The sequence below is a fragment of the Tachyglossus aculeatus genome, chromosome 23, assembly GCF_015852505.1.
Source record: "Tachyglossus aculeatus isolate mTacAcu1 chromosome 23, mTacAcu1.pri, whole genome shotgun sequence".
NCBI classification, from domain to species: Eukaryota; Metazoa; Chordata; class Mammalia; order Monotremata; family Tachyglossidae; genus Tachyglossus; species Tachyglossus aculeatus.
The window spans coordinates 6,300,899-6,323,430 of NC_052088.1; the positions used below are offsets into that span (position 1 = coordinate 6,300,899).

Here is a 22,532-nt window from a genome sequence, read left to right on the forward strand (position 1 = left end):
ATGATTTAAACCATATTCGGATACTCATTTATTTTTGTTCCACACATTTCTAACACAAAATTAGTCAGTCATTCATATTTATTGAGGGTTTACTCTATGCAGAGCGCTGTACTAAGCACTTGGGAGAGTACGATACAGTAATAAACAGACATATTCGCTGCCCACGATGAGCTTACATTCTACAGTCGTGGCTTAGTGGAAAGAGCCCGGGAATCAGAGGTCATAGGTTTTAATCCTGACTACCCCACTGATCAGCTGTGTGACTTTTGCAAGTCTCTTGACTTCTCTGTGCCTCAGTTACCTCATCTGTAAAATGGGGATGAAGACTTTGAGCACCACGTGGGACAACCTGATTACGTTGTATCTACCCCAGCACTTAGAACAGTGCTTGGCATATAATAAGCAGTTAACAAATTCCATTATTATTATTATTATTTCAGTCTAAAGGCCAGTTTAGCATTTCTGCAGCACTTCTTAAATGCAAGAATCTCCGAACTTTTTAAAACCACTGATAAGTGACAAGTATGAGTTTTGTAGGGGTGGCAGTTGAGGTACCCATAGCATTGGTAACAGTGATGATGATGGTATTTGTTAAGCGCTTACTATGTGCGAAGCACTGTATTTACTGAGCACGGCCGGGATGCAGCGCAACGTACTGAGTGTCTGGGAAGTTCAAGTACCTTGTCCATGCTAAGAGGGAGACAGACATAAAAATGTTGAAATAGTCCCTTCAGCGGCTTAAGACCAGGAAGAGAACTTGGGCTCCTTTGGATTGTGTAGGCGACTTTTCAATGAGAGTATGTCCGTTTTAATCACGATGCTGAATGGCACAAGTCTTACGCTCAGTGCCCAAGTTACATTGGTAAGGAGAAGGAAGTACGGACGCAACAAATGTCGGTGAAAACGTATTCCTCCAAAACGGTCCCAGGAGCTTCAACGTCAACTTTATAGAGAGGATCTGCCATTTCTTTCCTTCCCACTGGGCTCCAGCCTGGGGCAGTCCCAGAACTCATAGTACTTCTAGACTGTTGCTGCCAACTGGGTCAACTTCTAGGTCAACAGGAGGCCTAGGACTCTCCCAAGCGCTTACTACAGCACTCTGTACACAGTAAGCGCCAAATGAATACAGTCGATTGACTGAAAGACCTGTGGTTTCAACCCCACGAGCCCAACTTCTCATACGCCAAGTAAACTTGGAACTTGAGAGGCAGCATGCGTAGTGGATAGAGCACGGGCCTCGGAGTCAGAAGGTTGCGGGTTCTAATCCCGGCTCCACCACTTGTCCCCTTTGTGACCTTGGGCAAGTCACTTCACTTCTCTGTGCCTCAGTTACCTCATTTGTAAATGGGGAATGAGACTGTGAGCCCATATGGGACAGGGGACTGTGTCCAACCTGATTTGCTTGTATCCACCCCAGTGCCTGGCACACAGTAAGTGCTTAACAAGTACCACTATTATCATTATTATTATTGTCACCATAATAACGGGGTCAGTTGGACAAAAATCACCGGTACTGACACGAATTCAAGCGAGGTTTGCAACCCCCAGCTAGAAAGTAGAAAATGTGAACCGTTCACATTCTCCTGATTTTTTCCCAATTGCCACTCTAGACATGCTAGGCATTCATTCAGTGATCCTCTCCGAAGAGGATCTTTCTGCTTTTCTTATGTCAGGGGAAATGCTGGCATGGTAATTAAAAAACAGTTTAAATGAATGAAAAGTTTTGGGGTGGATTTAATTAAATCTTTTCCTGTAGTGTTAGCAACCTAAACATTGTTGCCTTGGGCAGGAATGTAGGAGAGCCAAGAAATGAAACTGACTGGAAACTGAGTAGTCTAGTGTCACTGTTCCAGTTGAGTGAAGTGCACAAAGTAAGCAAACAGCAGAAACGATGAAAAGTGAGGTTGCTGGGTGTTTTGGTTTTTTTTAGAATTCCTGCAAGCATTATTTAGTAACCTAGGGAAGGACATTAACAGAAAAAAATGATTTTTAAGCTTTGTGTTGGCCTTGCATGACATTGAGTTCATTCAGTTCTAGTATATTGTTTTCTGGGTTTTGTTTTCTTTTGGAAGGATTGAGTCTTTGGAAGAAGAAATCATCTCAAAGAGAGTTAAACTTGTGATTATCGATTCCATTGCTTCTGTGGTCAGAAAGGAGTTTGATACACAGCTTCGAGGGAATCTGAGAGAGAGGAGTAACTTTTTGGCGAGAGAAGCATCATTATTGAAGTATTTGGCCGAGGAATTTTCAATACCAGTAAGTTTTCTTTTTTTTTTTTTTGTTTAAATAAAGTTCCTTGACCTATAGTATCAAGTCGTAAAATCAGAGAAGCTGGAAAATGAAAACCAGATGACTCTCTTTCAGGCTGCACACCCCCGTTGCCATTAGCAAATAACGAAAAACACTATCCTCCTTGGCTAGTTAAGTTGGTCCTGTCAAAATGTTTTTGCGTTTTCTTCATCATTGAGCCAATGTCAGATATCGAAAATACTTTAATAAGGCCCAACCATCTCTCTTGTTCTCCTCTCCGCCCTCTTTTTTATATGGGGTTGTTGTCACACTTTTTTCATTTTTGACTGACTCTTCAGGATTGAGCTGAGGCAAATGGGCAACTTCGTTTCACAGAGTGTCTCCTACGTGGTGATTTCTATGCCGGGAATGCCCAAACTTTGCAAATAACTGATTGTTTAGACAGAAGTTCTGACAAACAAGTATTCAGGTATACATCCAATCATTAGCAGAACTTGGTTCGCTTCAGACTCCACTGCGGTTTCCCATTATGATAGGTTGGATGGGATAGAGCCTAAGTTGTTAATAACAAAAGCCTCAGGGATGAATCCTGAAATGTTTCTCAGTGCTGGAAATCGTGGATGGAAAGCTGACAGCTAGGTAACGTGGGATGCGTGTTCAAAAGGTAATCTTAGTTTTGGGATTTCATGGATGGAAAGGCACCTATTTGCTTTTGGGTAGAGCCTCTGAGAGAAGTCTGCTTCCTTTCCGTAAAAAGAAGAAAAAAAAACCGACTCAAAAAACCCCCCTGAAGTAGAAGAGTTCTCTAATCCCAGAGCAAATTCAATTGTGGTCTAAGCTTGGATTTTCCTTGTGGGGAAGAGAACTATCTCTCGTGTTCCTCTACCGGCCTTCCTTTTTATTAGGGGTTCTTGCCACACTTTTTTCATGTTTGAATAACTATCCAAGTCCAAGCTGAGAGAAGCGGGTGACTTAGTTTCACAGTTTGTTTCCAGGTCGTGGCTTCTATGCCAGGAGTACCCAATCTTTGCAAATAACTGGTTGTTTAGACTGAAATTCTGTACCAGCATTCAGGATTACAGCCAATCATTAGCAGAAATCGTTCGCTTCCTAGGTCATGACTTCTTCACCCAATCTTTGCAAATAACTGGTTGTTCATTTTGAAGGTCTGGACAAACGAGTATTCAGGTATACATAATAATAATAATAATGATGATGGCATTTGTTAAGCACTTACTATGTGCGAAGCACTGTTCTAAGCACTGGGGGGGGTACAAAGTGATCAGGTTGCCCCACGTGGGCTCACAGTCTTAATCCCTATTTTACAGACAAGGTAATTGAGGCCCAGAGATGTTCAGTGATTTGCCCAAAGTCCCACAGCTGACAAGTGGCGGAGCCGGGATTAGAACCCATGACTCTGTCTCCCAAGCCCGTGCTCTTTCCACTGAGCCACGATGATTGGTGGCTTCAGACTCCACCGTGGTTTCCCATTATGATAGGTTGGTTGGGATAGAGTCTAAGTTGTTGATAACAAAAGCCTTAGGGATTGATCCTGGAATGTGTCTCCATGCCGGAAATCACGGACGGAAGGTCGACAGCTAGGTACGCATGTTCAAGAGGTAATGATTAGTTTTGGAGTTTCAGAGATGGAAAAGTGCCTATTTGCTTCTGGTTAGAGCCTTTTTAACCGAGGCCCTGAATTTTAAAGTTATGGCTTCCACTAAGAGGAGTCTGTATCCTTTCCTTAAAAAGAAGGAAAAAAAAAAATAACTGAAAAAACCCCTCCAAAGTAGAAAAATTATCTAACCACGGAGCGAATTCAATTCTAGTCTAAGCTTGGTTTCCCGTTGTGGGGAAGAGAAGTAAATTTGCATCTTCTCCTTTCCTGAACCTTTGTACTTTGTAGCAATGAGCTTTAGTTTGCTTCACACACACTGTTTGAACTGTAGGTGATAAAATAACAAAACCAAATGCCAACTACTTATTACTGCAGGGTACCTCATTTACAAAAACCTTCAGACAATATATGCTTTTGCTGTTGGTCTCCTGTTCACTTTATAGTTATTTAAGGGTGACTCATTTCCAAACAAACATTACCATTCATTTGGATTTTGTCAAGTCGATGAAAGACCCTGATTGACCAGTGAGTTGAAATGTGTGACCATCAGAATTTCACTTGCGTGTAGCTACTTTTCAGGAAATCTGTTTTTCTTACTATCTCGATGAGACTTTTATTGAATTCTGCATTTAATTTTCAAGGTAGTTGGAAGTGGAGAGATTTAAACGCTGAATAAAAGTTAAAGGATCCGAGAAAAAGAGAAGGGAATCGCGAACCATCTTCAAATGATGACCGGCAGTCAGATTTTCGAGATGTTTTTTGAGAAGATTGTTAAAAACTGTCAGAAAAAACTTGTTAGGGAGGAAAGCGAAGCACTAATTTATGGGCTTATAGGAAAAAATCTCAAATTGTTATCTGTTTTTGGGGAAATAGGCTTAGACTATTAAAATTGTAGAGGGAAATTTTAAAATTGAGCATCAACAAATAACTCTGGAGCCAGGATGTAGTGTGGAGCGATTTAGGAATGAAATGACCCCTGAGAGATCTGGAGAAGATAGCAAGAGGCCATTGACAGCTATTCAGAAAGAAATTAGATGTTCAGTTCCTTTGGGAGATGCTGCAGGGAGAATTTATTGAACAGCTGGAGGGCTGGGTTTTGTGACTGACAGGTTGAAGTCCCTTTCCAGTCTTCAAACGCTATATTTCTCATAGGAATAGTAATGGTAGTACTTATTAAGGGCTCACGCTGGAAAAGAGCATACATGGACCCGCTGCCTTGAGCGGTCTGTGAATCCCTGTCTGTGAATATAGGTGGGGGAAGAGGACTGGAAATAGACCCAACAGGAGCAGTGAAACAGTAAAACAGCATGAGGGACAAGAACAGATCCCCAATACACAAAATAAAAACTCGAGTCAGTAGCGAGCTGTGATTAGAGCAGCAAAATTTCAGGATCTTAGTGGGTCCCCAACCTCATCTTGGGTAAGAATTTGAAAAGTGATCGATGGTCATCTTGGGAACAATTTTACACGATCCTGGATTTTAGTGCCATCAAGAGAATGTGCAAATATATATGATAAACTACTGCCCTGTGGCAATGTATAAAATAGAAAAGGGAAAGATGGAACTTGCAAAGATAGCATCTATTTTTTTTAAATCATATTTGAGGAAAATATGATGCAGCCACTGGCTGGGCCAATGTTGTCTACTTCATCCTGGATGATATTCATCTCCTTTTTAATTTGATTGTGGTTTATTAAATGGTAAATTCAAATCCCTGCTTTTACTCTAGGAGACCAGGGAGAGATGAAAGGCTAATATACATTGAGCTTTTAATGTTTTACAGGGACACTGATTGAATGGAAAAGTTAAGAGTTGTGTACTTATGTTATTAATTCATACACTAGCTGGAATTTAACCACTCTAGCTTGACTTTAACCCTGTGCAAACTGTGCAGTCACTTGAGAGGAAAAAAAAATCATCGTCATTGGCTTCAAAGCAGTCAGTCACCTTGCCCCCTCGTACCTCTCCTCACTACTCTCCTGCTACCCCTCAACCTGCACACTTGGCTCCTCTAATGCTAACCTTCTCACTGTGCCTCCATCTCATCTGTCTTAGCACCAACCACTCTCCCAAATCCTGCCTCTGGCCTGGAGCGGCCTTCCTTCTCCAATCCAACATACGACTCTCCTCCCATTCAAAGCCAATCCAACATACAACGACTCTCTTCTCATTCAAAGCCTTATCAAAGGCATGTCTCCTCCAAGAGGCCTTCCCTGACTAAGTCCCCCTGCTTCCTCTTCTCTCACTCCCTTTGTCATCACCTTGACCTGCTCCCCCTTTTAGACTGTGAGCCCACTGTTGGGTAGGGACTGTCTCTACATGTTGCCAACTTGTACTTCCCAAGCACTTAGTACAGTGCTCTGCACACAGTAAGTGCTCAATAAATACGATTGATTGATTGATTGATTGATTATTCTGCCCTCCTACCAGCCCCACAGCTCTTATGTAGATATCTGTCATTTATTTATATTAATGTCTGTCTCCCCCCTCTAGACTGTAAGCTCACTGTGGCCAGGGAATGTGTCTGTTTATTGTAGCATCGAACTCTCCCACGTGGTAAGTGTTGAATAAATATGACTGAATGAATGAAGGAATTAATAATAATCATCATCAATCGTATTTATTGAGCGCTTACCGTGTGCAGAGCACTGTACTAAGAGCTTGGGAAGTACAAGTTGGCAACATATAGAGACAGTCCCTACCCAACAGTGGGCTCACAGTCTAAGAGGGGGAGACAGAGAACAAAACCAAACATACTAACAAAATAAAATAAATAGAATAGGTATGTATAAGTAAAATAAATAAATAAATTAATGAGTAATAAATATGCACAAACATATATACATATATACAGGTGCTGTGGGGAAGGGAAGGAGGTAAGATGGGGGGATGGAGAGGGGGACAAGGGGGAGAGGAAGGAAAGGGCTCAGTCTGGGAAGGCCTCCTGTGAGCCATGCTGCTTCTCTAACACTGCTTCTAACACTGTTGCTTCTCAACAGTGCTTGGCACATTGTCAGCGCTAGAAGCAGCGTGGCTCAGTGAATAATAATAATAATAATGATGATGGCATTTATTAAACGATTACTATGTGCCAAGCACTGTTCTAAGCGCTAAGGGGATACAAGGTAATCAGGTTGTCCCACTGGGGGCTCACAGTCTTAATCCCCATTTAACAGACGAGGGAACTCGAGGCCCAGAGAAGTTGTGACTTGCCCAAAGTCACACAGCTGACAATTGGCGGAGCCGGGATATGAACCCATGACCTCTGACTCCAAAGCCCGGTCTCTTTCCACTGAGCCACGCAGCTTCTTGAATTAATGAGACAGGATGGTCAGGCGCAGTAGTTAAGCCAGAAGTGGGCAAGAGCCTGACTTTGGAGGTTGCTCATTTGGATGAAAGGGGACAGACAGAACCAGGATTAGCCAAAGCCGGAATGTGAGAATGGGAAGAGAGCAAGGAATCAAGGATAATGCCACAGCTGCTGGTCTCAGAAATGGGAGGATAGCGGTGTGTTCTTTTGAGGTAGAAAGAGCACCGACCCGCAAGCCTGAGATCCTGGGTTCTAGTACCGGCTCTGCCGCTTGCCTGCTGTGTGACCAGGGGTAAGTCACTTCCCCTCTTTCTGCCTCAGTTTCCTCATCTGTAAAATGGGGATTCACTGCCCTTTCTCCCTCTTACTTAGACCGTGAGCCCGTCTGTTTCTATTGTATCTACCTCAGTCCTTAGTACAGTGCTTGGCAGCGTGGCTCAGTGGCAAGAGCACAGGCTTTGGAGTTAGAGATCATGGGTTCAAATCCCGGCTCTGCCAATTGTCCGCTGTGTGACTTTGGGCAAGTCACTTAACTTCTCTGTGCCTCAGTTCCCTCATCTGTAAAATGGGGACTAAGACTGTGAGCCCCCCGTGGGACAACCTGATTACCTTGTAACCTCCCCAGCGCTTAGAACAGTGCTTTGCACATAGTAAGCGCTTAATAAATGCCATCATTATTATGATTATTTTTGGCACATTACTAAGCACTCAATAAACACCACTATTGTTATCATTTTTATTAGGTGGTAAAATTAGGCGGAGGAGGGGATTTGGGAATGAAAATGAATTGAGCTTTGGACAGGGAAGTTGAAATAGGGTGTTTTCAGATGTACTGGAATGAGTGGAATTGGATAGAGTCATATCAGCCTCCCTGACACACATTCTGAAAGGCCTCATTTTAATCCATAGCCAATATTCCCCTTTCTTCCGAAAACATTTCTTTTCAAGTGAAGTTTCAAAAGAAAAACCGAAGGGGTAAAGTAGCATGTGGGTGGAAAATAACTATTTTTTTTTAATGATATTTGTTAAGCACTTACTATATGCCAGCCACAGGACTAAGTGCTGGAGTAGATACAACCTAATCAGGTTGGGCAACAGTCCCTGTCCCACACGAGGCTCGCAATCTGAATCCCATGGCATAGTGGCTAGAGCACGGCCCTGGGAGTCAGAAGGTCATGGGTTCTAATCCTAGCTCCATCACTTGTCAATCAATCAATCAATCAATCAATAGTATTTATTGAGCGCTTACTATGTGCAGAGCACTGTACTAAGCGCTTGGGAAGTACAAATTGGCATCACATAGAGACAGTCCCTACCCAACAGTGGGCTCACAGTCTAAAAGGGGGAGACAGAGAACAGAACCAAACATACCAACAAAATAAAATAAGTAGGATAGAAATGTACAAGTAAAATAAATAAATAAATAAATAAATAAATAGAGTAATAAATATGTACAACATATTGTACAAATATGTACAATATGTGCGTGACCTTGGGCAAGTCACTTCACTTTTCCATGCCTCAGTTACCTCATCTTTAAATGGGGATTGAGACTGTGAGCCCCATGTGGGACAGGGACTGTGTCCATTCTGATTTGCTTGTGTCCACCCCAGCGCATAATACAGTGCCTGATACCTAGTAAATGCTTAACAAATGCCATAATTTTTTTTTTGATGTCACACAGCACGCCACAAGTCCTCAGGTCGTGTGAGCGGGGAGGGCAGCACGGGGGGAGTCGGGGTTGGTACTTGTGCATTGAACCACTGATGGTCTGAAACTGCTCCGGGTTAGGAGTGCTTTGCACAGAGTAAGCACTCAATAAAGGCTGTTGAGTGAATGAATGAACAAGCTGCATTTGTAGAACGCTTTGCTACTCTGTGCTGAGTTCTCGGGGGAATGTACTAGAAATCACTCGGTCCGTCCCTGTCACACAAGGGGCTCCCAATCGAGATACTTCTCCCAGTATCTTCTGCTCTAATGGATGACCGCTTTCCTCCCACCACTTCCACTTGGCTTGCTCACCATCACCATGCCATCTAAACAACGAGACAATCGGATTTCAATGCCCTACGTGAGACCACGCGATCTATGGCAGCAAGGCCAGTCCGATATTTGAGAGTGCAGGGCTCCGGGTGAGGAGGGAATCAATCAATCAATCAATCGTATTTATTGAGCGCTTGCTGTGTGCAGAGCACTGTACTAAGCGCTTGGGAAGTACAAGTTGGCAACACATAGAGACAGTCCCTACCCAATAGTGGGCTCACAGTCTAAAAGGGGGAGGCAGAGAAGGGAAGCAAAAGTGAGTGATGCAAGAGGGAATCCTTCCTTCTCTGCGCTTATTTAATGATAGTACTTAAGCGCTTACTAGAGAAGCAGCGTGGCTCAGTGGAAAGAGCACGGACTTTGGAGTCAGTGGTCATGGGTTCGTTCATTCATTCATTCAATCGTATTTATCGAGCGCTTACTGTGTGCAGAGCACTGGACTAAGCCCTTGGGAAGTGCGAGTCGGCAACACATAGAGAGGGTCCCTACCCAACAATGGGCTCACAGTCTGGAAGGGGGAGACGGACAACAAAACAAAACGTGGACGGGTGTCAAGTCATCAGAACAAATAGAATTAAAGCTAAATGCACATCATTAACAAAATAAATAGAATAGTAAATATGTACAAGTAAAATAAATAGAGTAATAAATCTGTACAAACATATATACAGGTGCTGTGGGGTGGGGCAGGAGGTAGGGCAGGGGTGATGGGGAGGAGGAGAGGAAAAAGGAGGCTCAGTCTGGGAAGGCCTCCTGTAGGAGGTGAGCTCTCAGTAGGGCTTTGAAGGGAGGAAGAGAGCTAGCTTACCAAGTGCTTAGTAATAATAATAATAATAAGGATGTTCAAATCCTAGCTCTGCCAGTTGTCAGCTGTGTGACTTTAGGCAAGTCATTTAACTTCTCTGTGCCTCAGTTACCTCATCTGTAAAATGGGGATTGACTGTGAGCCCCCCATGGGACAACTTGATCACCTTGTAACTTCCTCAGCGCTTAGAACAGTGCTTTGCACATAGTAAACACTTAATAAATGCCATTATTATTATTATTATTATTATGCGTCAAGTGCTGCTTTAAGCAAGGTAATCAGGGTGGACGCGGTCCCTGTCCCATATGGGGCTCACAGTCTTCATCCCCATTCATTCATTCATTCATTCAATCGTATTTATTGAGCGCTTACTGTGTGCAGAGCACTGTACTAAGCGCTTGGGAAGTACAAAAGTTGGCAACATATAGAGATGGTCCCTACCCAACAGCGGGCTCACAGTCTAGAAGGGGGACAGACAACAGAACAAAACATATTAACAAAATAAAATAAATTCATTCATTCAATCAATCGCATTTATTGAGTGCTTCACTGTGTGCAGAGCACTGTACTAAGCGCTTGGGAAGTACAAGTTGGCAACATACAGAGATGGTCCAAACCCAACAGCGGGCTCACAGTCTAGAAGGGGGACAGACAACAAAGCAAAACATATTAACAAAATAAAATAAATTCATTCAATCGTATTTATTGAGCGCTTACTGTGTGCAGAGCACTGGACTAAGCGCTTGGGAAGTACAAAAGTTGGCAACATCTAGAGACGGTCCCTACCCAACAGCGGGCTCACAGTCTAGAAGGGGAAGACAGAGAACAAAACCAAACCTATTAACAAAATAAAATGAATAGAATAAATACGAACAAATAAAATAGAGTAATAAAAACGTACAAACATCTATACAGGGGGCGGGCTGGGACAGATGAGGGAACTGAGGACCAGAGAAGTGACTTGTCCAGGGTCACCCAGCAGACAAGTGGCGGGGCCGGGATTAGAACCCAGGTCCTTCTGTCTCCCAGGCCCGTGCTCTATCCACTAGGCTGTGCTTTGGCTCACAACTCGCACAACAGGAGACGTGTCCCTTGAACAGCCAGGATCTCAGGGTTAGGCTTGGCGGTTGGGTGTTGGCTATCCTTTCATTTAAGATATTAATATAATTATGATATTACGAGAAACAGCATTAATGTGATATCATGAGGAGCAGGCCTCAGAGTCAGAAGGACCTCCATTTTTTTTTTAAATGATAGTTGTTAAGTGCTTTCTATTTGCTGGCCACTGTTTTAAGCACTGGGGTAGATACCAATCAATCAGGTTGGCCACAGTCCTTATCTCCCATCACGCTTACCGTCTTAATCCCCCGCTGTTGGATAGGGACCGTCTCTATATGTTGCCAACTTGTACTTCCCAAGCGCTTAGTACAGTGCTCTGCACACAGTAAGCGCTCAATAAATACGATTGAATCCCCATTTTCCAGATTAGGGAACCGAGGCACAGAGAAACAAAGTGACTAGCCCGAGGTCACACAGCAGACGAGTGGCGGGGCCGGAGTTAGAACTCAGGTCCTTTTGACTCCCAGGCTTCTGCTCTATCCATTAGACCATGCTGCTTCTCACTTGTCTGCTTTGTGACCTTGGGCAAGTCACTTCACTGGTCCTCAGTTACCTCATCCGGAAAATGGGAATTAAGACTGTGAACCCCATGTGGGACATGGACTGTGTCCAACCTGAATGACTCATGTCTACTCCAGGGTTTAATACAGAGCCTGGCACATCATTATTATTGCTATTAACTTGCCTTCTGGGCTCATTGCTCTCATCCTCCTTTCAAAGATGGACTTACTTGTAGGAGAAGCAGCGTGGCTCAGTGGGAAGAGCCCGGGTTTTGGAGTCAGAGGTCATGGGTTCAAATCCCGGCTCCGCCACTTGTCAGCTGTGTGACTTTGGGCAAGTCACTTCACTTCTCTGGGCCTCGGTTACTTCATCTGTAAAATGGAGATTAAGACTGTGAGCCCCCCGTGGGACAACCTGATCACCTTGTAACCTCCCCAGCGCTTAGAACAGTGCTTTGCACATAGTAAGTGCTTAATAAATGCCATTACTATTAATTGTCATTATTATAATTATTAAATATAAAATAATATAATATAAAATACATTATATAATACTAATATAATATACTATATGTTATAGTATAATATTATAATTATTATTTATATTGCCATTATTAATAAATGCCACTTTCTAGACTGTGAGCCCACTGTTGGGTAGGGACTGTCTCTACATGTTGCCAACTTGTACTTCCCAAGTGCTTAGTACAGTGCTCTGCACACAGTAAGCGCTCAATAAATACGATTGATTGATTGATTGATTATTATTATTGTTATTATTATTATTATTACTTACCCTCCAACCACTCCCGCTCCAAGAGCAGGCAAAACCAAGCCCTCCACTCTGGCCTAATCAATGAATCATTGTATCTACCTCAGGGTTTAACAATTGCCATAATTATTATTATTATTATTGTTATCTTATCACTGCTCAATACACTTTGTAAATTAGTAAAGTATCTTCGGCTGAAAGTAAATGGAATTACTCTCCAGATATCAGTATTGCAGCCTCGGGATGAATTCTGCAGGCACTTTGGAGGTTTGCAGGAGTGACAGTAGTAGAGAAGCAGCGTGGCTCAGTGGAAAGAGCACAGGCTTGGGAGTCAAAAGTCATGGGTTCTAATCCCAGCTCTCCCATATGTCTGCTGTGTGACCCTGGGCAAGTCACTTAACTTCTCTGAGCCTCAGTTACCTCATCTGTAAAATGGGGATTAAGACTGTGAGCCCCACGTGGGACAATGTGATCACCTTGTATCATCATCATCATCATCATCATCAATCGTATTTATTGAGCGCTTACTGTGTGCAGAGCACTGTACTAAGCGCTTGGGAAGTACAAGTTGGTAACATATAGAGACTGTCCCTACCCAGCAGTGGGCTCACAGTCTAAAAGGGGGAGACAGAGAACAAAACCAAACATACTAACAAAATAAAATAAATAGAATAAATATGTATCCTCCCCAGCACTTAGAACAGTGCTTCGCACATAGTAAGCGCTTAACAAATGCCATCATCATCATTATTATTGTTAAGCGCCTGCTGTGTGCAGTCCAATGAACTACACACTGGTGAAAAAAAGTCTATTAATGAGAGTTAGACCCAGTCCCTAATCCCCAGCGGCTCACTCTTGAAGAATATTCGACAGTATTATCGAATGAGGGTCGGAGTACAACAGTCACAGCTGCAGCCGCAGAAGCTCAGAAGTTGAGAAAGCCTCATGCCTCTGGTGAGTTCTCACCATCCTGAGGCTGTAGGATGGACTGACGGGAACTCCTTGGAGTGATTGCAACCTGGAAGTATATCTGAACAGTGCTTCGCACATAGTAAGTGCTTAACAAATGCTATCATTATTATTATTATTGTTAAGCGCCTGCTGTGTGCAGTCCAATGAACTACACACTAGTGGAAAAAAAGTCTATTAATGAGAATTAGACCCAGTCCCTAGCCCCCAGCGGCTCACTCTTGAAGAATATTCGATAGTATTATCGAATGAGGGTCGGAGTGGAAAGGATATTTGAGTGACAGACACGCAAGGAAAGCTGAAATAATCAAGAGAAGAAAACAATGAAAAGACAAGGGAAAAGATCAGTCAATTGAACAAGACCAGTAGGGTACTGTGGGGTGAGAGGATCAGATTTTCGGTCCCCCCTCTCAGCTCAGAGTACAACAGTCACAGCTGCAGCCGCAGAAGCATCGTAGAAGTTGAGAAAGCCTCATGCCTCTGGTGTGTTCTCACCATCCTGAGGCTGTAGGATGGACTGACGGGAACTCCTTGGAGTGATTGCAACCTGGAAGTATATCTGAACAGTGCTTCGCACATAGTAAGTGCTTAACAAATGCTATCATTATTATTATTATTGTTAAGCGCCTGCTGTGTGCAGTCCAATGAACTACGCACTAGTGGAAAAAAAGTCTATTAGTGAGAATTAGACCCAGTCCCTAGCCCCCAGAGGCTCACTCTTGAAGAATATTCGATAGTATTATCGAATGAGGGTCGGAGTGGAAAGGATATTTGAGTGAAAGACACGCAAGGAAAGCTGAAATAATCAAGAGAAGAAAACAATGAAAAGACAAGGGAAAAGATCAGTCAATTGAACAAGACCAGTAGGGTACTGTGGGGTGAGAGGATCAGATTTTTGGTCCCCCCCTCGGCTCAGAGTACAACAGTCACAGCTGCAGCCGCAGAAGCATCGTAGAAGTTGAGAAAGCCTCATGCCTCTGGTGTGTTCTCACCATCCTGAGGCTGTAGGATGGACTGACGGGAACTCCTTGGAGTGATTGCAACCTGGAAGTATATCTGAACAGTGCTTCGCACATAGTAAGTGCTTAACAAATGCCATCATTATTATTATTATTGTTAAGCGCCTGCTGTGTGCAGTCCAATGAACTACGCACTAGTGGAAAAAAAGTCTATTAATGAGAATTAGACCCAGTCCCTAGCCCCCAGCGGCTCACTCTTGAAGAATATTCGACAGTATTATCGAATGAGGGTCGGAGAGGAAGGGATATTTGAGTGACAGACACACAAGGAAAGCTGAAATAATAAAGAGAAGAAAACAATGAAAAGACAAGGACAAAGGTCAGTCAATTGAACAAGACCAGTAGGGTACTGTGGGGTGAGAGGATCAGATTTTCGGTCCCCCCTCTCGGCTCAGAGTACAAGAGTCACAGCTGCAGCCGCAGAAGCATTGTAGAAGTTGAGAAAGCCTCATGCCTCTGGTGAGTTCTCACCATCCTGAGGCTGTAGGATGGACTGACGGGGACTCCTTGGAGTGATTGCAACCTGGAAGTATATCTGTCTGTGTGAACGTGCATGCAGACGTCAAAGACTTTAATCCATTCTTACAGATGTAAAAGTCTTGTTCAGCTTGTAATTGCACCCGACTCATATGTACACGACACTGAGTTTCTTTTGGAGAAAGGGTCATTCTTGCCAACTCTCTCTCTTGCTGCTCTCTCAGTCCTCATTTTTAGGCTGCTTTTCAAAGTCACTAATTGACGGAGCTCCTACTATTCTTTATTGTGTCCAAGTTAAAAGATCTTCCTTTTTTTTTCCTACCAACGTCTGGTTAAAACAATGACTGTTGAATCTTCTCTTCAGGATCAGAGTTCTTGTTTTTCCTATGTTTTCTGTCTACGACACCCCATCAGCCAGAGGTTTCAAGAAGAAAACACTCTGCAGATGGGGCTGTAACACTGAATGGGAAGTTTCAAGATTTCCTGGCGTTTTACCAAAGTTTTTCCTCCATGTTTCTCCTAGTTTCACTACATTGAGAGGAAGTAAATCAAGGCCTGAGCTCCAGAGAGTTTGAGTAAACATTCAGAGGCAGATGATATCCATCTAAAGGGCTTTAAATCGGCCTCTCCCTCAATAGTTAATCCATTAACTGGAATTTTGAATTTGTCTTTCTTCTAGAAGATTGTTCATCATTTTTGGAGTCATGCCTCAGCAGTCTCCCCTAACTCCAGGAGGAAGAAAAGCAGATTTCTATCTCCCGGGCTAAGTCTATTTTGGTCCTATCTGTTTTGGCAGTGTTTCTCGTAACACGATCTTCTGATTTCATTCAAGCTTCAGAACTAGACATCCCACCGCCTCGATTCTGTTGAAAGCCACCCCCGAGCTCTCAAGAGACGATAACAAAGGCACTTTCACGGACTTACCTTCCCAGGCCTCTAAATTTAGACATATTAGATGTATTAGACATTCATTATAGCAGCATGGCGAAGTGGATAGAGCATGGGACTTGATGCCAGAAGGTCATGGGTTCTAATCCCGGCTCCAACAAGTCACTTCACTTCTCTGTGCCTTAGTTCCCTCATCTGTAAAATCAATCAATCGATCAGTCATATTTATTGAGCGCTTACTGTGTGCAGAGCACTGTACTAAGCGCTTGGGAAGTACAAGTTGGTAAAATGGGGACTAAGACTGTGAGCCCTGTGTGGGGCAGGGACTGTGCCCAATCTAATTGGCTTGTATCTACCCCAGCATTTAGAACAGTGCTAGGCACATAATAAGTGTTTAACAAGTAGCATGCAAGTATTATTATAATGTTATTATTATTATTGTATTATTGCTCCTTTAAAATTTTAGGAGAGTTTAAACCTTAATTTTATCAAGTGTGTCTAGAGCAGGTGGGCCAAATCTAATCTTTTTTATCCCATATGCAGGCCACCAGGCCTGGTCTCTAACCCTATTGTTTTTTTTTCCTTTTTTAATAGTATTTGCTAAGCACTTATGTGCGGGGCTCTGTACTGAACCCAAGCTAATTAGATTGAACACAGTCCATGTCACACATGGGACTCACACTCTTAATCCCCTTTTTACAGAGGAGGTAACTAAGGCACACAGAATAATAATAATAATAATTATGGTATTATTCAGTGCTTACTATGTGCCAGGGACTGTACTAAGCGCTGGGGTAGATACAAGATATTGGGTGGGATGCAGTCCCTGTGCCAAATGGGGCTCACAGTCTTAATCCCCATTTTGCAGACGAGGGAACTGAGGCACAGAGAATAATAATAATTATAATGTTGGTATTTGTTAAGTGCTTACTATGTGCCAAACACTGTTCTAAGCACTGGGGTAGATACAAGGTAATCAGGTGGTCCCATGTGGGGCTCACGGTCTTAAATCCCCATTTTACAGATGAGGTAACTGAGGCACAGAGAAGTTAAGTGACTTGCCCAAGGTCACACAGCTGACAGGCGGGCGAGCCGGGATTAGAACCCATGGCCTCTGACTCCAAAGCCCGGGCTCTTTCCACTGAGCCATGCTGCTTCTCTAAGTGAAGTGATTTGCCCTAATTCTCTAAAAGAAGTGAAGTGACTTATCCAAGGTCACACAGCAGACAAGTGGCGGAGGTGGAATTAGAATCCAGGTCTTTCTGATTCTTAGCCCTGTAATCTATCCTCTAGGCCATGCTGCTTCTCTAGGTGTGGCCCTGACACAGTTATGTTAATATTCATCTATGCCCTCTAGCCTATCAGCTCATTGTGGGCAGTTAATATCATCAATCATATTTATTGAGCGCTTACTGTGTGCAGAGCACTGTACTAAGCGCTTGGGAAGTACAAGTTGTCAACATATAGAGACAGTCCCTACCCAACAGTGGGCTCACAGTCTAATATGTGCTTATTGTTGTGTTGTACCCTCCCAAGTGCCTAGTACAGTGCTCTACACACAGTAAGCATTAGAAGCAGCAAGGCGTAGTGGAAAGAGCCCAGCCTTGGGAGTCAGAGGTCGTGGGTTCTAGTCCCGGCCCCGCCCCTTGTCAGCTGTGTGACTATGGGCAAATCACTTCACTTCTCTGGGCCTCAGCTGCTTCATCTGTAAAATGGGGATTAAGACTGTGAGCCCCACGTGGGACAACCTGATTACCTTGTATCTTCCCCGGTGCTTAGAATAGTGCTTGGCACATAGTAAGTAAGCACTTAGCAGATACCATCATTATTATTATTAATAAATACAATTGAATGAATGAATCACCCCCCCCACCCCCCCCAAATGGAATGGCTATGACGGGAAAGGAAAATGTCATGTCTCAGAGATCTTGTGAAATCCCGCTGGAGTTAATAATAATAATAATGATAATGATGACATTTATTAAGCACTGGGGAGGTTACAAGGTGATTAGTTTGTCCCATGGGGGTGCCCTGCTCACAGTCTTAATCCCCATTTTACAAATGAGATCACTGAGGCCCAGAGAAGTGAAGTGACTTGCCCAAAGTCACACAGCTGACAGTTGGCGGAGCCGGGATTTGAACCCATGACCTCTGACTCCAAAGCCCGTTCCCCTTTCCACTGAGCCACACCGCTTCTCATATGAAGTACGGAGCTAACTTCTGTCTAGTCTTCGTTGAAGAAGTGTCCAGTGAACTGATGACTCAGAGTTAGGAGTCCACATCTCTCATTTATGATTTCCTGGCTTTGCGTTAGACTTTTGTGGGCTGTTGAGCCCATTGGTTCCCCTCTCCCTGCTCCTTTCTTTACGCGGGTGACATTCTTTGTCGCTTGGTGATACTTGTCCAGCATTTTGGGATATTCCGCCAAAAGCTGTGGCCTACAGATACATTCAATCACATTTAGTGAGTGCTTACTGTGTGCAGAGCACTGTACTAACCGTTTTTCTCTTCCATTTCGTCCGCTTTGGTCAACACCCTATGAACAAGTGATTCAAAAAGTGGTTTTTTAACTTTTTAAAAGGCCCTCGTAGGAGTTCATTGTTCTCCTGGGAGGGTCTCTCCTTGATTTTCGCTCAGTTTAAGCAACAAGCATTTTAGTCCGAGACCTACGTGGCCAAGCAGGTGAGGGGAAGCAGGTTTAGATGGCTGTGACTCATTTAGGGAAGCAACATGGCTCAGTGCAAAGAGCCCGGGCTTTGGAGTTAGAGGTCATGGGTTCAAATCCCAGCTCCACCAATTGTCAACTGTGTGACTTTGGGCAAGTCACTTAACTTCTCTGTGCCTCAGTTACCTCATCTGTAAAATGGGGATTAAAACCGTGAGCCCCCCATGGGACAACCTGATCACCTTGTAACCTCCCCAGCGCTTAGAACAGTGCTTTGCACATAGTAAACGCTTAATAAATGCCATCACCATCATTTAGGCAAGTTACTTCATCCCTCTCGGTCTCTGCTGTTGCGGTTGTCAACTGCAGAGACCGATGCTGACTTCGATTTCTAACAGCTTATAAAAACGAGGACTAATTCCTGGGCAAATATAAAAGAGCATTTAAATAATAAGTACTAATAAACAGGAAGCACCTTAGAGAAAGAGCTACACTGCAAGTGTCCCCGCTCTGAACTTATTAGTAAAGTCCATGCATGCAGAGCGTAACTACGGGTTTTGTTTTCCAATGAAGCCCTTATGTGTCCACCCTCATTGCTTTGGCTTTTCTCTGGTGGGGTTCTTTTATGAGATGTTGCAACAGCGTTGGAACGAGAGTGCATATTTAGTAAGGCTTCATCCTCTGGAAAGTTGTTTGTGCAATTGGTTTCCAATGGCATTATCGTATGGGCTAATAAAATGCAGAAATCTCCTGTGTTTGGATTTCAAGATCCGAAGTTTTTAACTGTTTCAGAAGGTTCAGGGAATTAGTTTAAGTTGGTATATCAGTTTCAGGTTCCTTCTCCTCCCTGCCTCCTATCCCCACCCCCACACTGTGATGTTAAACAAAAGTTTTCTCTTAAAAGGAGATTACAGGGTCTCCCTAGAGCGGGAAAGTGGTCAGGATTGTTGAAATGTTCTCGGAAGGGACGGTTTTGTTTTAGGTGAAAATGCTTATGTGTAAGGCCTTAGCTTATTTTACCAATAAGGAATTATAACCAGTTTTTGTGGCGTTGTCATCCTCTGTGTTTTTGATTATGTGTCTTTTGAGACTCTGCACTGCTCTGGTTTATTGCCTGAAAGATCTACGCTCAGAAACTGCTTAATGCCATTCAGCCAAAGGCAAGAAAGCGGGTTGCATTTTCTGCTGGCTTGCTTTAAAAAAATAGAGGAAGCAGTGAAAACTCACGCTGCTGCCAATGGACCTGGTCCTTTGGTTGTTTTTAAGTGAGACAGTGCATCAGAAAAATAGACACAAAATCTTAGAAATAGTTGAAAACTTTTGTTGATGCTACCTGTTTGACTGACGAAAACCACCTTTTCAATTTTGTGGGGTTCTCAGGTTTAGATTATGAACCCTGCCATTTTGAGGCTCTTCAACAGCTCCTGCCTTCTTCTAGAACTGTTCTCACCTGTCCCTACTCTCCAGCTTATTCTTTTAGTTTGGCCTTGGACTATCCTGTCTTTCCCTTATTGCTCATGTATATCCCCCTGCCTATCATCATCATCATCAATCGTATTTATTGAGCGCTTACTATGTGCAGAGCACTGTACTAAGCGCTTGGGAAGTACAAATTGGCAACATATAGAGACAGTCCCTACCCAACAGTGGGCTCACAGTCTAAAAGGGGGAGACAGAGAACAAAACCAAACATACTAACAAAATAAAATAAATAGGATAGATACGTACAAGTAAAATAAATAAATAAATAAATAAATAGAGTAATAAATATGTACAAACATATATACATATATACAGGTGCTGTGGGGAAAGGAAGGAGGTAAGATGGGGGGATGGAGAGGGGGACGAGGGGGAGAGGAAGGAAGGGGCTCAGTCTGGGAAGGCCTCCTGGAAGAGGTGAGCTCTCAGCAGGGCCTTGAAGGGAGGAAGAGAGCTAGCTTGGCGGATGGGCAGAGGGAGGGCATTCCAGGCCCGGGGGATGACGTGGGCCGGGGGTCGATGGCGGGACAGGCGAGAACGAGGTACGGTGAGGAGATTAGCGGCGGAGGAGCAGAGGGTGCGGGCTGGGCTGGAGAAGGAGAGAAGGGAGGTGAGGTAGGAGGGGGCGAGGGGATGGACAGCCTTGAAGCCCAGGGTGAGGAGTTTCTGCCTGATGCGCAGATTGATTGGTAGCCACTGGAGATTTTTGAGGAGGGGAGTAATATGCCCAGAGCGTTTCTGGACAAAGATAATCCGGGCAGCAGCATGAAGTATGGATTGAAGTGGAGAGAGACACGAGGATGGGAGATCAGAGAGAAGGCTGGTGCAGTAGTCCAGACGGGATAGGATGAGAGCTTGAATGAGTAGGGTAGCAGTTTGGATGGAGAGGAAAGGGCGGATGTTGGCAATGTTGCGGAGCTGAGACCTGTAGGTTTTGGTGACGGCTTGGATGTGAGGGGTGAATGAGAGAGCGGAGTCGAGGATGACACCAAGGTTGCGGGCTTGTGAGATGGTAGTGCCATCAACAGAGATGGGAAAGTCAGGGAGAGGACAAGGTTTGGGAGGGAAGACAAGGAGTTCAGTCTTCAACATGTTGAGCTTTAGGTGGCGGGCGGACATCCAGATGGAGATGTCCTGAAGGCAGGAGGAGATGCGAGCCTGGAGAGAGGGGGAGAGAGCAGGGGCAGAGATGTAGATCTGGGTGTCATCAGCGGAGAGATGATAGTTGAAGCCGTGGGAGCAAATGAGGTCACCAAGGGAGTGCGTGTAGATTGAGAACAGAAGGGGACCAAGCACTGAACCTTGGGGAACCCCCACAGTAAGAGGATGGGAGGGGGAGGAGGAGCCTGCAAAAGAGACTGAGAAAGAACAATCGGAGAGATAAGAGGAGAACCAGGAGAGGACGGAGTCTGTGAAGCCAAGGTCAGATAGCGTGTTGAGGAGAAGGGGGTGGTCCACAGTGTCAAAGGCAGCCGAGAGGTCGAGGAGGATTAGGACGGAGTATGAGTCGTTGGATTTGGCAAGCAGGAGGTCATTGGTGACCTTTGAGAGGGCAGTTTCCGTGGAATGTAGGGGACGGAAGCCAGACTGGAGGGGGTCGAGGAGAGAGTTGGTGTTTAGGAATTCTAGGCAGCGCATGTAGCCTAGGATTCCCTTCCCCTGTGAAGCTGCCAAATTCCAGCTCTTCTACTCTTCAGAACCATCCTGAAAACTCACCTCTTCCAAGTGGTGGTAATTAAGTTCCCCCCTTAAGTTCCTTCACCCCGGGTCAGGTAACCTTAATAGCTAATATTAGCTAATATTAGTGTGCTCTCTCTCTCTCTCTCTCTCTCTCTCTCTCTCTCTCTCTCTCTCTCTCTCTCTCTCTCTCTCTCTAGCTCAATATATCATTCTCTCTAGCCTTAGTACTTATACATGGATATTACATTTCTATATATAATTGATATGTCATCATTCATCATTGTCAGTGCTATTTATTGAGTGCTTACTGTGTGCAGAGCACTGTACTAAGCGCTCGGGAGAGTACAATATAACAAAGTTGGTAGTCACGTTACCTGTTCACAGCGAGCTTACAGTCTAGAGGGGGAGACACGCATTCATAGAAATAAATGTTTTAAAATATATGTATGCATAATATATATGCATCATATATACATAGTATATATATGTATTGTGTGTATATATATATGTAAATCAGTGCTTTGATATAAATTGATATATGTATATGAATCTATGCATGTTATTCCAGAATTCATTGTCCCATTTTACTGCCATTACCGATATTATTATGTTTTTTTTCCCCTCTTGCTCCCACTGTCTTAAAATAATTTATACCTGCATATTTCCCCCATTAGACTGTAAACTCCTTGAGGACAGAGACTGTTACTTCTACTTCTATTATATTCTTCCAGTGCTTAGTACAGTGCTCTTGCACATAGAAGCTCAATAAATAATAATATTGACTGATATGAGGATAGGATTTTTCCTTAATTAATCCCGATTAATAGCACTGCAGTGCTTTGAAAATCAGGTTTAACCTTTTTTTTAAAAAAACAAAACGTATTTGTTAAGGGCTTACCATATGCCAGACACTGTACTAAGCGCTGGGGTAGATACAGGA

The 22,532-nt window shown here is 43.7% G+C and overlaps 1 protein-coding gene across 1 annotated transcript in view; it reads left to right on the top strand.

Annotated features, from left to right (window-relative positions):
* Window positions 1–3,414, top strand: part of RAD51B (RAD51 paralog B) — a 43,646-nt gene extending 40,232 nt beyond the window's left edge. Inside the window, exons 6-7 of the mRNA XM_038765437.1 lie at window positions 2,073–2,256; window positions 3,199–3,414. Coding sequence (XP_038621365.1) covers window positions 2,073–2,256; window positions 3,199–3,414 — 400 coding nt within the window. The remainder of the gene's footprint in view (window positions 1–2,072; window positions 2,257–3,198) is intronic.
* Window positions 3,415–22,532: the final 19,118 nt, after the last annotated feature.